Source organism: Merops nubicus, unplaced genomic scaffold (genome assembly GCF_000691845.1).
Source record: "Merops nubicus isolate BGI_N331 unplaced genomic scaffold, ASM69184v1 scaffold10330, whole genome shotgun sequence".
Classification (NCBI taxonomy): domain Eukaryota; kingdom Metazoa; phylum Chordata; class Aves; order Coraciiformes; family Meropidae; genus Merops; species Merops nubicus.
Window position 1 is genome coordinate 74823 of NW_008583552.1, and position 17255 is coordinate 92077.

General features: G+C 39.8%; 1 protein-coding gene across 1 annotated transcript in view; it reads left to right on the forward strand.

Annotated features, from left to right (window-relative positions):
* The window catches only part of LOC103773831 (protein kinase C-binding protein NELL1), a gene marked incomplete at its 5' end in the record, with an annotated part of 67899 nt that extends 53926 nt beyond the window's left edge, over window positions 1–13973 (forward strand). The window contains 4 exons of the mRNA XM_008941213.1: window positions 3411–3604; window positions 9351–9527; window positions 11906–12130; window positions 13420–13973. Of these exons, the coding sequence (XP_008939461.1) occupies window positions 3411–3604; window positions 9351–9527; window positions 11906–12130; window positions 13420–13470 (647 nt within the window). The remainder of the gene's footprint in view (window positions 1–3410; window positions 3605–9350; window positions 9528–11905; window positions 12131–13419) is intronic.
* Window positions 13974–17255: the final 3282 nt, after the last annotated feature.

Here is a 17255-nt window from a genome sequence, read left to right on the forward strand (position 1 = left end):
ATGGAGTTGCCTTGCTGTCTCACATATGTACTTGTCCATTGCTCTTCAAAGCTGCTTGATTTATAAATGACTATTTCATCTTATTCCTTGTTGTAATGGAAAATAAGATTTGTGTACAGTTTTGTCTTGCCCATCATTAAATGTTCCAGTTTTGGGCCTGCATCTTCAGAGAGCAGTTGTAGAAGAGCAAATGAAACCTTATGGGAGCATGGGGAATTTGAGCTGAGCAAGGATTTGAATAATATAATCTATATGCAAGACTTTTATCATACCACTTTCATATTCATGAGAAGATTGTTTTGGACATGTTCAGAATTTTAAACTAGGCTAGTTTTTCAACACCTAAGTAGACACGTTGATTCCAGTTGTTAAGAGAAATTTCACACTAAATATGAGGACTTTCTTCTGTGTTTTGCATAACCATCTACATGCTGATCTCATGTCAACTTATGAGCAAGTTCATTTGATCTCTGTTAAACTGAAATACTTTCTAAAGCTAACTGGGAGCTAACAATACAGGAGCATTTATCTAGGTTTTTTTTTCTTCCTTTCCCACCCCCTAAATCTGGTTTGAAGCTGAAAGAGTAAAAGGGACAAAAACATGTTATGTTTATAACTCCTTTTCCTCAAGTTGCTGGGAACATTGGCTGTTTGTTCTGACTTACAGAAGTGCAATCAGCAACAAGAAAAATCTGCCAAAGGGATGTTCTTATCAAATTAGCTCTAATAAGAGCTCAGATGGAAATGAGTTCAGTGTCCAAGCCTTTTATATTTGATAAATGACTAGAATTTTTAAATAATAAATGGCATAAAATAATAAGAAACCATCCTCTGAATAAAGAACCAAAAAAAAAAAAAAAAGAGCAAACTGAGTAGCAATTAGGAATTTATGTTCATGCTATGTCAGTCAGCTTTGCTCAATTGGCTTCTTTGTCAAGAATGTCCTATTTACCAGTTTGGGCTGTTCTTAATGGGGACATCCTTTTTATGTGTGCTAAATGGAGAACAGCAGTAGCAGTACATAAATAGGGTGTTCTTCCCTTTTGGATATGTGTAACAGATTAAGTTGGCCTTGTGCAGTGTGAACAGGTCTGTACTACTGAGAATATGAATAATGTTAGTTTATATAATTGCTAACATCTGGCCTTCCATAAATCTGTTAAATTACATGGAAGCAGAATTAGATTTCTGTGTCATAAGTAAAGCAATTACATGCAACTCTGTAGGCAATGGGGCTTTATATTCATCTGTGAAATCCTTTTAGTTTTGAACTGTGAAAGCTACCCTTCTAATCTGCACTGTGATCCTGCTGCATCCTGTATGTGCTACTCAAGGAGCCCTTAATGTGGTAGAGAAGAGAATACTGATGAAGCTTGGTGAAATCACCAAAGACAAAGAGAATGCTTCATTTTATACCTTTGTCTTCAACATAAAATACAACTAAAAATCTATTGAAAGGAAAATGGGATATTTTAAAGAAAATTTTAAGAATGACAGTAGTAGAATTCATTTTCATGCCCATTCATTCATAGCTGGCTTCATGTCACTCTTCATGGTTTTTACCTCCTGTGATACTCTGGCACTTGTTAAGCAATGAACTACAAGTTTTAACTTCTCTTAGGGCAACGCCTTTTACACCACTGATAGTGGACCTTCCAAATACTCAGTGCTAAGCTATGCATTAGAGCAATAATGTTATTTTTTTTTGCAACTAAGAATATCAGGGCAGCAAAACACACCATTTTAGGGAAGTCTGAGCGATGAGCCATTGAACTGTGCGGTCAGGCCACTGGGAACATCTCTGGCAGAGGACTAGCCCACAGGTCAGCCCCAGAGTGAAGCCCTTCTGCAGTGCTCTTGCCTCCAGCATCCCCTTGGGTCTCGAAGCAGAAAGAGGCACTCCCATTTTCTGGCAGCCATGGCCCTGGACTCAGCTGTGCAGGATGAACTTGCATGTGGTCAAACCCAAGGGCACTACCACATTTCCACTTGCTCCTGAACTGTTTATGAACTGAAATAATGAATTTTACCAACCAGATCAGAGGGAATTTAGGGATTTGAGTGTTGTAGAGAGATTCCCTCAACAGATTGAGAGAATTGTTAACATCTTTTTAAGATTTGGCTTTTTGGGGAGATGACTCATGAACCCATCTGCTTGTCCAAAAACTAGGGCATCTGGCCATCACATCCTACCCAAACTAGACTTTAGATTTTTATTTTTTCCTGCAAATTCTATAAAATTTTTAAATGTGTTGGTTTAGAGAGGAATTAAAAATCCTTTTGGGTAATATTAAAAAGTTATAGATTTTGGACTAGCCTTTAAAAATAGTAATTTAAAATGGTAAATGTGAGAGTTCCTCCTGGTAATTTTTGAATTGATATGGTAGATTTCTGGAATTTTTGTACAGAAACCATCACATACTTCTAGAGGATTTTCTTCTTCAGCCTTCTTCCCATTGTTGCTTACTGTTTTTGTTGTCCATGTTGGAATAAAAGAGGTCCACCAATTTACTGATATTTTATCTGGACAATCTGTCACTATGTTTTTTGAGAACAGTCCAAAGTTATTTTCTGGTATAGATACCTGTTTTTAACAATGTGATTAAAAATCTCAGGGCTTCCACTGCAAGAAATACTGCATTAACTCCCTAGATAAATTCGTATTGCATAATTATATTTTACCCTCTAAAAGCAATTTTAATGAGATACTGTAATTCACTTTTCTCTAGGGTATAATGATTGTCTTTTGTTACTTATTTCCTTGTGTCATACTTGTCCTGCATAGCTTTGTTCTGAGACTTTTTTTTTCCCTGTAAAAGGTGCCCCTGATTTCTTTCTTTACTTCTTTTTTTTTTTTTTTCTTGCCCTTTTTCTCACTCTTTTCCTTTGCTTTTCAATTCACTTACACTTTCCAGCTTTGGGAAAAATGATCCAGTTGGTTGCATTTAGTATGGGAAATGCTGATCATGCTAGGACCTTTGGGAATTTATGAAGAGAAGTATACTTCTCTTTTAGTGTAAAATCCAGAACAGAGTGGTCTGACTGACAGAAAGTCACTGTGATTGTTCACTAGTTCTCAGTCACTTGGAAATCACTACACACCCTTGTCTGGAGGTTCAAGTTCATCACTGATACACAGTTCCACTAGGTGTATCAGTGTCAGCATTTATGATTAAACCTGCTAGAGGTAGTTTAAGAATTCTTGGTGGAATCAAAACAAACACTGAATAATAATAATAAAAAAAATTAAAAAAATGAATGTTTAATGTCTAGGAAGTAAGTATAGAAGATATCAGAAAGAAGGCACCCTCTTCCACAGCAGGGCAGATGAGCAGTAATTATCCAATACAGAAATAAAGTCTGCCCAGTGAAAATACTGCCCAAAGCATTGTAAACGTGCTGTTTTGCAGATATTGATGAGTGTGCCTTGAAGACCCACACCTGTTGGAACGATTCGGCCTGTGTGAACCTGGCAGGAGGCTTTGACTGCCTTTGTCCCTCGGGACCCTCTTGCACTGGAGACTGCCCCCATGAAGGTGGCTTCAAGCGGAACGGGCAGGTGTGGACCCTGAGGGAGGACAGATGCTCTGTGTGTTCCTGCAAGGTGAGATCCAGCTGGGCTGGGTTTCATGAGTCCTTTAACTCTCTGGGGTTGTCAGGAACCCAGCTTTGCAGTGCTACTGGTGTTGGCAAGAATGCTAACCTAAGCCCACAGTGCTGAGGCAAAAGGTAAGTTCTGCTGTGGGTACTGAAGCTGTGGTGGGGAAAGTCTTCTGGGAAGCCATCTTTTTTCCTGTTTTGCACACAGATGAATACTGGCTAAGCCTGGTGAGCTTTTACCTTGTTCAGCCCACAAGCCAGAGCCACTTGGAGCGTGCTTTAACGAGGGTCTTGCATTACCCTTGAACACCATGTGCAGGTGATTAGACAGCTTACTGGAAATGGTGAAAAGTGTTTTCAATTTCTCTTTCACATGAATATGCATCTCTCAGGAGAAGTACTGCAGTCAGCCATCTTCCTGTTAGAGGTATTTCTCTTTACTTGGAATATATGTGAATTAACTGGGTGAGAAGGAAGGCATGAGCATGAGTCAAAGGTTTGAGGACCTAGAAGCAGGCACTTAATTCTTCAAGTAAAGAAGGATTAAGTCCACCTTTCCTCCTCCTCTTCCCAGCTTGGATGTGTTGACAGCTCTCCCAGCAGTGCAGCTGTCTCTCCACCGTTGGAGAAGTCAGGTGTAGTATAGGTAGATCTAGCTCAGAGTTAACACTTAGATCAGTTTTTTTTTGTTTCCCCACCCTGGAAATTGTCAGTTCTCTTCTGAGCATGGTAACTAAGTTAAAAGAACATTTCACTCTCCTTCTTTATTTTCACTAGTTAAAAGACCAGTGGTCTCATTGAAATTAGAACATTGTAGAGATGCGCTAATCTGAGAAATGGTTGGTCTTTTATAGAATCATAGAATCCTTTAGGTTGGAAGAGACCTTTAAGATCATCAAGTCCAACCATTAAGCCATTAGGGCTCTAAAGTCCTCTGCTAAAACAGATCAGAATCTGTCAGGGCTGGAAGGGACCACAAGGATCACCCAGTTCCACCCCTCTGCCATAAGCAGGGACACCTCCCACTAGATCAGGCTGCCCAGAGCCTCATCCAGCCTGGCCTTAAAGACCCCCAGGGATGGGGCCTCAACCACCTCCCTGGGCAACCCATTCCAGGGTCTCACCACTCTCATGGGGAAGAATTTCTTTTAACCAGATGCATTCATAGCACTGGTAAAGCTGTGCTTAGACGCAACAGGACACTGTTGACCCTTGCACAAGTGTGAGTAAAATGAGATTTTGTCCACTGTGAAAAGCTTAACATGGAGTATGAGAATTGGCCTGTTGGTCTCCATGTTGTCAGTGCTGCCAGAGAAGCACTGGAGGGTTTGAGGGGGACAAGGGGGAAGAGTTGTTGTGAAGTTGCAAGAAGCTGAAAGCCTCATCATTTCTGTATTGCAAAAGTATAGCAGAAGGGAAAATTAAGACTTCAGAGTGAAAAGAACCCACAAAGTACACTGCTGTTTTGGGCTCAAAAGGGAATATGTTCTTGTTAGTTGCTATATTTTTTTACTTCAGGTAGCCTCAAGTTCCCTAAAACTCCTCCCTTCAGAAGCTGAAGTGTACAGTTCCACTGAACATATATCAAACTTCTATTGTAATCTTGGGGAACTGGCTAGCTTATGAAAGGATTTCCAGTCAATAGAATAAACAGTTTAATATATGTGAAGACATCTGGTCTGCCTTTGCAGAATTACAACTATTAGTATCCCCATTTTAGACTGCATGTAATTTGGTTTATTTGCCATTTCTCATTGCACTTATTTCTTATGTTGAATCTTTTACCAGTATATGAAAATAGTTGAAATTATTAACTAGTACATAGATATTTTAAAAGAAGCCTGGTGCTGTTTGTTGCTATGACTCTTCCTTTATATTTTCTTCACTTGCCAGTTTTTTCCTCTGTGAATTAACGTTTGCTTTTAATTTCATTCCACTAGCTGCCTGTTTCAAGAGCCAAATTTCTGTCTATAGAACAGGGAAAACAGAGTTGTTCTCCATCATATCCCAGGCAAAATGTAAAGTCTTCACTCGGTGTTCATTGCAATATGTTACTGAAACACATTTTTATAAATTGTGATAACTTCCAGCACACCAGATGACTTCTCAAACCTGCTGCAGGACTCTCTCCTTTTCATGTACCTTCTTGGAGAGCTGGCCCTGCTTGACCTTTTTGCAGCCTGCTCAGTTTCAGTGAGGAAAAGGGCAGAATGTAACTAAATCATTCCTTATACTTCTTACTTGAACTTTGAAATGGGTCCTACTCACTTGGTTTTTTTAGGAGACAAATCAGCATTTCAGATTTAAAGTAATGGGTTTTCTTTAGGCTTTTCTTTTGTTATGGTTATTTTATTAGAGGTCAGATGGATATATTGTGTTCATTGGATGAGATATGCGGATCCCATCCTGAAAATATTTTAACTTAAAATCTGGTACAAAGGGAATTAAATACCTTACTTAACTTTGAAGTTCACTAAGTAAGTTTATTTGTGGAGTAGGATACTATGGAATATGAGAAAATATATTATTGAAGCACAGGGTATTATTTCAGTGTTTCATCAGACCTAGTCTCTTCAAAACATCCCCTTTTATCTGAATGAATATAAAACTTGCAAAATATAAATTATCAAAACTATAAATTAATATAGTACCTTAAGTGTATTTGATGTATCTTCTACAGGCATCTTCTTGAACTCTTGTGGATTTAATACACAATCAAATTTAAGAATTTGAAATTTAAAGGGGAGTCAGAGCTGTTGCTCTCTCCCATGGGCAAATTAAGCCTGGCTGAACAGCCTGCCTGTAGCTGGGCTTTTGAGTCTGTCCTCCAATTAAGACTCCCCTCCATTCCCTGCATGGAAAAAACCTGAGGGACAAGCACAGCTCTGGGAACAGGGGGATGTGCCAAGGTGAAGTGTTCCTGAGGGTGAGAACAGTTTGGGGGTTGCTTTGTGCAACGTCTCTTTTTTCTGTCCAAATTGGCTTTGGGACTCTATGGAAACTTGAGTCACCCTTTACAGCAATTCCTTTGTGTGGCAGTTTTTCCTTAGGTAAGAGCAATTTTGTGTTCATACCACTGATATTATGAAGCGTGTAGACCTAATTCAGTGAGGAAGGTGGGGAAGGAGAGGTACTAATAAGATGCTATATGTTCTTCCCCACCAAAAGAATATAACTTGCTTTCTATATATTTCTCAATGCTATTATAGAGCTGCAGAGCTGCAAGTGAGATGTTGTGGCTTAAGAGGCTTTGTGTCACTGCAGTATAGGGATAAAAATGTTTTTTGAAAGGCATGGAACTAATGAGGTTGTAGATAAAACAGAGATGCTTAGAGAATAAAGAGAGTTGCAGTGTATTATGATTACCAAAAGGTCTCTGGCAAAATCATCAGGCTTTGTCAGTGTTCTGAAATACAGAGAGTGAAGGCAAAATAAAAGGTTAGCTGGTCCCCGGAGGTAACAACACGGGAGCTCAGGGAAGCCCAGAACTACCAGCACTGTCACCAGCTGAAAGGGGAATTTGAAAACTAGGCTTGAAAGCTTGGAAACGGAATGGGAACTAAGCAGACAGGTTCTTGTTAGCCATTATTAATCAGCACTCAATTATGGAGAGGAGAGAGACTGCTGTTGTGGAGGGCATCAGGCTGCCTGGACACTTGGCACAACCCCGCGTGCCTGGCACTAGTCAGCTTGGCAGAGCCTTTGTGCTGAGCTGCGACTCGGTGTCTACCCTCAGCGAGGGGTGGAAGGTGGTTGGGCTTTCCCACCTGCAGCAATGGAGATTTAGTTACAGCTCTCCATCAAGGAAGGCTGTTGGCTCTCTTCTTTCACACGTGCTGAGAGGGGCAGGTGACTTCTCTCTTTGTTTGCTGTGCAAAGGGTTTATTCCCAGCATTGCATCTGGCCCTGGCTGGACCTGTGGCTAAGGAAAGGGGCCACTGCCAGTCTTCCTTACCTTACCATTTACTCAAACTGCTGAGTAAGGAAATTAAACCTTGGTTTTTTCCTTCTCCCACAGCTAAAACAGCAAACTAGCTACAAGTAGAGAATCCTTAGTCGTCTTAACTTCATACAAAACTAAATAAAGACCATGGGGCAATCTAGTCCTAAGCCCTGTGGTTGGTGAAAGCAGTTCAGATCCACGTTAGCCTGGCATGTTTTCTGCATTTTTATAACCATTATATTTGAGCTACAAGCTTTCCTTGTTAGGCATAAGAAATCATTTTAATTATTCTTACAACAGAAAGCAGTATTCTAATGAATTCAAAACCGTGACGGATTGCAGGAGTGACACTGACTGCCATGGGTGTTGTGATTCTCTGACGCTGGTTTTGTACTTGGGGCCTTGTGGCCAAGACTGACTTTGCTTAAAAACAACAGCCAGACAGAGATTCCTACATCAAAACATAAACAAAACAGCCACCATGCTGTGGTTACGGCTATTTTGTCTGCCTGTGGAAAAGACACCCTAGGCTGCTGCTGCTCTTTTTAGTAATCGCTTTTTAAAAGGATCAGAGGAAACAAATTCCCTTGTTTTGATAGGTAACCCTGTATTTGGTGGCAATGAAAACCTTTGTTTGTTTGTTTCTTCTTACATCAGATACAGGTTTATAGATTCAGAATAAGGTTATGATGAGATTATGGAAAAACTTCAGTGAAATGAGTGGAGATATTGTAGGGAATTGTGCAGTTGTGAACCAAAGTACAGTATACCTTTGTTCCCCTCACAGCTCGACCTTCAAATTGGCTGTGGGAGACCCTTTGCTTGGATGAGGACCAATCCAATAACTAGCTTTGAATGCAAAAGAAGTTTATGTCAAATTTTTTCAATAATCTCCTCGTTGTTAATGGAGACTTCAATTCCCAGTCTGAGTGTGGCATATCAGTATGCTGGCTCACCTACAGTAAGGGGTATAATTTCAAACACAATAGTCCATCCAATTTTCATCGCTAGATTTGGAATTAGTTTGTTTTTCTGAGATGCAAAGAGAATCTATCCTTTTCTCTTTATACGTTGAAGCAGTTTTTCTGTTTATCTCAAAGAGTTCTGTTTAATGGTCTTTGACAAAATGGGCCATCCAGTGCTGTAAGCAAATTTCTAGCAAAATCATATTTTGGAGAGGCTGTGGAATACAGGCTCTCTTTAGTATATGAATGGAATTAAATGGATGATGCTAACTCCATTTAGCTTTGTGTTGGTCTACTGTAGGACCAGATGTGGAACAGAAGCAGTGGTGAATTCAGTGAAGAATGATTACTGCTACTATAATTTTGCTATATTGTGCTCCTATGAAGTTAAAGGGACCACCTTCATAATTTCAATTTATTTCTTCATGTTATTTTCCTCACAGTGATACACTCAGTGAAAATAGTAGTAAACAAATACTTTATGTATCAGAGTGGCAACTGCTTGAAGAGTTCATTGATGTAACCGATGAGACATGATATTGCTTCACTATATTTCTTCTAAGATACTGATTTCTTTTAAATTCAATTAGCTGGAGGCAGGAAAGATTCAGTCAGTATTGGATTCAGGCACTGATAGGAACGGGGAAAGTACTGGTGTTTAAGGTTTTATTCAGAGCCATCAGGCTCCAGTCCTTGTTTGTTGGTGGTAACATCAAATACGTTAAGAACATAATATTACCTGACAAGCCCAGGATGTGCCCTTTGGCATCCATGCCCTGTGACATTAGCTGGGCTGCTCTCTGGCAGTTTGTGGTTGACACTGGGGCAATGTGTCCTCACAGGACGGGAGGATTTTCTGCCGGAGGACAGCCTGTGACTGCAAGAACCCCAGTGCTGATCTCTTCTGCTGCCCGGAGTGCGACACCCGTGTCACCAGCCAGTGCCTGGACCAAACTGGGCACAAGCTCTACCGCAGTGGGGACAACTGGACCTACAGCTGTCAGCAGTGCCGTTGCCTGGTACGGGTAAAGCGTTTCGGAAGGGAGCAAGAATAATAAGGGTTCTGATCTTCAGCAGAGCATACCTGGAAGCAGGCTCTTGGCTCTCTCTTCACCTGCTTTTCAGACTGGGAAGGACGATGGAGCACTTAGAGAGGACCAGAGAACTGAATGCTACAGCATCAGTTTTCTCTTACTGCTGAATAAGTAGGTCTAATGAACAAAATTAGAAGCTTGACAAAAGCTTGGAAACCTTGTGACGTGCTGGGGTCTAAACCCCAAGCCCTGAATCAGGGTTGACATATGGATAATGTCCACAACAAGGCAAGAACAACCTTCCTCTTGGTTTTCTCTCATGGCCGGGCCACCCTTGGGTGAAAACCAATTAGGAGGTCACCACAAGGTGCCCTGCCTTTAGCATTAACATCAGGTATCCTGCCTGTAAAGTTCACAGTATGAAGGCTGGTTCTGCTTGCAGTGAATGGGTGAGTCCATTTATGTAGTGGATGCACTAATAGGGTTTTCAGGTTTTGAAAGGGCTCCCTGACTATCCACTGCAATTAGGACTCCCAGCAACAGCAGGACATCATCACAGCCAGGACAGAAAGAGGGTTACGTATGTAATGATGTTGTTTCTTGGCAATTACTATATGATTGGAATTGGACTAATGACCTGGCTTAATCCTTCTTCCACAGCCTGGCTTCTGTCTTGGCTCACTCTTTTCTTTGCTTCATCATATACCATGAGTGAATGCATCGATCTATTAATTCCTCTGGTTGTTAGCCACCTCATATCCTTCCTCTATACTGTACAGTGGGATGGAAAGGTCTGGCCTGTCTGCGTCCTGTTGATGGCAGTGTCCTTCCTGCTGGGGCACACAGTCAGCAAAAGACCTTGACGCTATATTCACTTTAGCATTAGTCTACTTTTGAGAACCTTTATAAGGTTGTCTGATCTTTAAATTACTTTTAAAATTGGTTTGGTTTTTTTTTTTTTTTTTTCACATGCAAAGGATTTGATTGGAGGAGTTTTTGCTTTTAATTCCATCAGCCAGTGTACCTGTCTTATCAAAATGCAGAATGCAATTATTCTTTTGATTCAGCAAATGCTGGAAAAGTGGAGTGCCAGTGCCATGTGGTGAATTAGGAAAAATCAACCAAAACCAGAAGGATAAAGAAAACTGAAATTACAAGACAAACATGTGGAATAAAGACCGTTTGTTTTCTCATTAGGCACTGTAGATTATTTCCCTAAAGCTTTAGGTTTTGCACAGATATACTAATTGGTGTAGCAATGAACTTCATTAAAATTATCAGTTTTCCATTTATAGCTGTCTGTGTAACATAGTCTTTATATATGATATTAATCAAGAGATTTCTGAGCATCAGGAAACAAATTACATTCAAAGCTAAGTTACTGTTAAGAGATAATTATCCATCATGTACAGCAGTAAGTGTTGTATTTTGCATTCTCCTAAGATATATTGTTTCGTTGTTCTCAAAAGAAGAGCAAGAAAAATTTTCAGCCAGCAACAATGGCAAATATTAGAAGTGACACGTTTTACAAGGGATCCTGAGTTTGTGGCTAGCAGTTTTTTGCCTAATTTTACGACTGGGTAAACACACAAAGTTAAAAGACGTTAATGCTCCAAATCAGTGCTGCACGTGAGATTTGTGCAGGGTGTGATGCTACGAATATCTGGAGTGCTTGCAGAAGTAGCATAATGCCTGTTGTTGGAGCTCTTTGCAGGCTAAGTCTAAACACACACAGCAATACTCTACAGAAGCAACCTGATGATTCTTTCTTCTCCATGTTTCTATCTGCTAAACTGCTTTTTTAACAAAGCTAAAAACTGAAATGACTCAGTGGAACATAACTGGTATTGCTCTAACAATCCCTTTAGGAGTTGACAGTAAAATCAATTTTGGCTGTTGCTAGTTAGATCAATGTTCAGTGCTTCTCAAACATACTAACCTGCATCTATCTGCAGTGTTAATTTTCTATTTAAGCAGTTGCTGTAATCCTACAGAGGCGTTATTGTGACCAGGCATAGAAAGAGTGCGTGAGTCTGCCAGGCAATTGCTGCAAAAATTACAGTTTATGGAAAATATTGGAACCTAGTATTTAATGCTGCCTTTAAAAACCCCAGAGAACTCAAGTTCCTCTGCTACGATGATGGCAGTGTTGCTTTTTACTTAAACAACCAAATCATAATGTGATACCTTCAGGAGACTTTCACTTAGTATTCAAACTTGCATTTATGTGATCAACCAAAATGGAAGCTGATCCATTATTTCAGTTTTGGCAAAATAAAACTTCCTTGTTCAACGAGATGCAAAGTTTCTTGGTAGCTAATAAATGGCAACAAATTCAATGAGGTTTTCTTCAATTTTTGCAGGAAGGAGAAGTGGATTGTTGGCCTCTTCTGTGCCCGAATCTAAACTGCGAGTACACGGCCATCTCAGAAGGAGAGTGCTGTCCCCACTGTGTCACTGACCCCTGCCTGGCTGACAACATCACCTACGACATCAGGAGAACCTGTCTAGATAGCTATGGAATCACGAGGCTCAGCGGCGCCGTGTGGACAATGGTGGGATCTCCTTGTACAACCTGTAAATGCAAGGTACGATGGGCACGGGAGCATAGGAGTAGAACTGTGTTGCTGCATGAGATTGGGATCACCTTCTGCCCTTGGCAGCTCACATTCAAACCGCAGGGAAGGAAATGAGACCCAAGGGCAGAAGCCTACACAAAACTGAAGCCTTTTGAGTCTTTCAGGGTGGAAACAAAACAATTCTGTGCTTGTTGGAAGTGTTGAGCGCAGATGCGTAATAACTTAGTGCAACTTTCAGACATTCTGTTGGAGAGCCCTTCAGGCATTCTCAGTATGAATCTAGGCTAGTGTTTTAATAATTGCCTAATGTGGATGTTCATGAAAATGTGTTTTGCAGAGCTCGTAAGCAGAGGCAAAAACACTAATAGAAGTTTCACCAGCAAGTAGACGAGTAGAAACGCATTAGAGCTCAGAGATGAAGGCACTCCCACAAGAGAAGTGGGAAGGGAATGTCACAGTTTCTGGTCCCTGATCTCATCAAGATATATTTAATGCAGAGGCTCTGATGCAGAATTGCAGTCTGTCTCTCTTGCTCCGTGTAGTGCTGACCCCACTGCGCTAATATCAGAATTATGAAAATGTTGTTTTGGGTTATATAAAATGTTCTTCTGTTCACTGTGGGAAACCAAGCTAACCAAGCCGTTGCTCCAGGGCTTTAAATTATTGAAGGTAGCTTTTCTGTCACTCTTCAGTTTTTCCTATTGGTTTGTGTTGGATTTCAAAAATAAGAAAGGAAAAAAATTGCTCATTTCAGCTTTTGTTTGGTTTGTTTTAATACATAAGATAGTTTTGTAAATGAGTGGATGTTGCAGAAAGATATTTAACAATGGATTAAACTCCAAAGCTATATGTATGGTTGTTTTTTTTTTTAACCTCATCTATATCTGCCATGAATCAAGAATCTGAGCTATCTGCTTATTTCAAATGAACAGAGAGCTTCCCTGCACGGATCACATCAAAACTCTCTCCATGAACTTTCTTGCATGGGAGAAAAATCCATTAATCTCTGTTGCCATTTTTGTGCTGTATTTTGCTATGGGAACCACTGAGCCTTTCACCTCCAGGTTTCTAGCTCATGTGTAGTTCAGGCCAGGTCGGTGCCATTTGTCCAAGTAAGCCTTCTCAAAAAGGCCACCACGGTTGGGACCGATGAGGACACCTTGGGCTGATGGCTTAAGCAGATCTTTGTATGTGGTGTATGTGTCAGAGATTCATCTGTCTCTGCCTGCCACCAGCCCCTTTGCTCTTTGTGCCTTGTTCTGCAGAGGTGATTGACACCTGCTTGTTTGTCTGTGCAGAATGGGAACGTATGCTGCTCAGTGGATTTAGAGTGTCTCAACAATAACTGACCTAGGCAGACTGGACTGTGCCGGGGAGGAAAACTGATGAAGTTATCACCTGAAATGAAGTCGTATGCGTTGGCGTTTTATACAACAGACAATTACCAAAGTCTTCGCATGAGGAAGATGTTTGGGAGTTGCCTTTGGGACCTATCACTATGCTCATCCTTGCTAGCCTTGTCTGGGTGACTTACAGTACAGCGCATATAAGTCAATGGTTGTTAAAAGTTTTCAGTGTTGTAAATGACACACTCTTCCTGTCAAGACATTTGAAAATATGTTTAAATTATTTCATGGGTAAACTAATGCTGTATTTTTGTTTTAATTTGTGTATTGACAACATGATAGGATTCAGCTCTTCTTACTTTGAATCTAGATTTTACAAATAAGACAGCCTGTTGTGATTTTTGTCCCATGATATCACATACTTAGTTCCAAGGTCCCTGTTGAATGTATTTATGAAAATATGTATGTATGTACAGTCAAATTGCATAGTACTTATATTTCACAGCTGTCCAACATTTTAAAGCATTCAAAGATATATTTGATTGGACAGAATGGAAGTAATCAGAGTAAATCTGTCTTAAAAATGTATTCAATTAAATGCCATGAACTTAATGAAATGGCTGTAAAGCACTTTCTCCTCCAAACATGTGGAGCAGCAGCAGGACTCCTGTAGTAAGAAACAGAACTAAAAAATGCATTCCACTGCCAATTGTACCCATATTCAGAAAAGAATCACCCTCATCAACAGTATTCTGTTTTCCAAGAAAAACTGAAAGTGCTGGAAAAGGGCATTATCCCTCTGTGCAGTGATAAAACAGTCAGAGACCCTTAAGCTGGTATACTGTAAATTTGACTAGGTTAGAATTTGCTTTCAGTTGCAACGTCATTGAGGAGCTCAGAATTTTTCCTTTTTTATTTCCAGCAATGCTGATGCCTGCCATTCTCACCTACTGCCACCACAGTGACAAGGTGCAGAAGCACCTGTACCAGCAACAGAACCTAACACTTGGTAACTTCCATTACCCAGCTAACAGCTCAGAAACATATTTTCTCATATTTTATGACATTCAAAAAGATTTAGTTTTAAATTTACCACGCGCGCAGCATTGTGTAGTACCTAAGTTGAGACAGAAATACAAATTAAAACTCTTAGCCCTGTATTGAGGTTAGAGTTCAGATTCTCTCCAGCTAATGTCTATTTTTCTTCATGAGTCTAGGTAGCTTGTGGCATTAGAACAAGAATATATTTCTACAATGGTGGCATCTACAGCTTAAATGTCACCTTTTTAACGTGCTGGTGTGTTTTGTTCTGCTCATTTGTGTAGTGCTTTTTGTTTATTTAATGAAACACACTGAGTAGATGGAAAAGAGTGCAGAAATAAGTATAGTGGCTACAGTTTGGAAAGTCTACATTTGTGAGGTTTTTTGTAGTTTCATGCAGAAAATGTGAAACTCATTAATAAGACTGAAGTGTGACTATACAGTAAAAAAATTAGTCGTCTTTTAAATGAAGTACTATTATGTTTCTTATAAGGGGACAGTGGCAAAACAATATAAAAATTACTTGCAATCATTCAGACAACTTTATTCCCATTTTTTAAAACAGGATTTGTTCTATCTAACAGGTTTGTGTGGTAAAGTTAAATTTATTTTCTTATAATGCCCCATCATTTTCAGCTACTAATGTATTGCCTATATTTACATTGCCCTCCTGATTGTACAATAAGGGGAACAGTTGTGTTTTATATGATACTCAAAGGATGTTTGTAAATCATAATGTCAGCTCATTTTGTATATCACATTGTAAAACCCAATGGTAATTCAGTTGGATGAGATATCCAGTAGGCTGAGATATAAAAGGGAATGATTTAAAACTTGTGGGCATCTAAATAAACTCCTATGTACAGATTGCTTTCCCGTAGTTTTATTAGCAGAGTTTTAAAACACTAATCGCTGTCCTTTCCAGACCTGAACTCGTGATGGTGCTAAAAGGTGAGAGAGAGTTTGCCTGGAGATGTAAGAGTTGTAAGAAATGCTTCATTTCTACTCACTTGAACTAAATCCTATGTTCCAGTCTGCCATACACACAATTTCTGACGTTCTGCGGATGGGATTGAAGACAGTGCAGGGTCTGAAAATCATTCTTTTCTTTTCATTCATTTACCTTATAGTAGTGAAGCCCTTTCTGAAGATGCTTTCTGGAAGCTCCAGACCTTGTTAGGACCATATTCAACAGGAGCATAGAAGTTCATGTTTTTCCACTGCACAGACCTATTTTCTTCCAGAAGTCAAATGCAGATTAATTCAGTAAAACCCTTTCAGAGCTTTTTAGACAGCATTACGTGTTATGATCTCCAGAGTAATACGGCTTGAATTGTTTACACAGAGTCAAAATATTGACACGGACCTGTTGGTTTATGCAGCATTTTAAGCAGTCACCCTGACTGTGATGAACTTTTCCTTATGAAGCGAGTTGATCACTAGTCACATCACATTTTCCTTCAGAGTACTCAGCAGCCACAGCCCCAGCTCAAAGAACATACTGAGGAGGAAAATTTAATTCACTGTGTTCCTCCGTGACCAAGGTAAGAACTTTCAAAACCTCTTTTGTGATGAAATTCTTGATTCCCTGTAAACCTGTGGGCGCTACAGTGAAAAAGCTGAGGAAAAAAGGAAGTTTATTATAATAATTTCTGAAAAATATCCTCTTTGTGGACCTCCTCTCTGCTCAGAAGATAAGAATGATAGTATTAATGTGAGGAGGACTACAGATGTAATTTCTGTAAAAGGACACTTGTTGCTAGTTCAGGGGCTTGGTCAAAACTCTCACTGTAGGCCGTTGGAATTTTGTAGCTGTTTCTACTTATTTTTGCTGTAAAGGGATCTTTTCTCTGCATGTGACACTTCTGATTGAAAAAAAAATAAATGAGTGAGAAACAGAAAATGAAAATTCCAGCTCTGGTAAAATGCCTTTGCCACTGTCTTTTGGCAAAAAGCTCAGCCTAGGTACTAATCCAGAATGCTGTACTGTGTCTTGTGAGGAAAGTGACTTCTTCAGTTCTAGTCCCTGTATATTTGCAGACTCACCTAATGAGATAAAGCAAGTGTTCCTTTATAGTGGCTCCTAGACTCATGGGCCACACTGAGCTATGCTAGTTAATTTAATAAAAGCCAAAGAAAATCCAAACTATTTCCCACACAGGCTGAATAATATCTGCCTAATTCACAGGAATGCGTGGGAGATTTATCAGTGTCTCTGTGTTGCCTCAGAGACCTAAGGAACAACTGTCTTCCAGTAATATATCTTCTCCCAAGAGCTGTCAGTGAGTTTTCGGGTGTAACTGTGTACAACGGTTAATTAATAACATCTTTTCAGTCAGATTGCAATGACAAACAAAATATCATCTGGGTGTTTTTCTGTGGCAGACAAGAATGTTTTACAAAACGAAAGGTAGAGTGTCAGGAGTGATTACACAAACGGTGGAGTAGATTGTAAGAGAATTAACTCATAACTCCTACGAGCAACATGGAAATGTCTCAAATCTAATGGTACTTACATAAGCATCCTTAATGAGGGGATTCTGAAAGGGCCCCATGATACAGTTCGATGTAAAATTTTAAGTGAGTGTTGTGACAAGACATAATTGTTTGAGGAACATATTCTGCCATCAGAAATACATACCTGCCAACAAGCTACTGTAGATCTTTGGCACTCGTGGAAATTTTAGCTGGTGTAAGGAAGACTTGTGGTGGTATAAATTAAAAAAAATTAAAAATCCAGCCTGTGG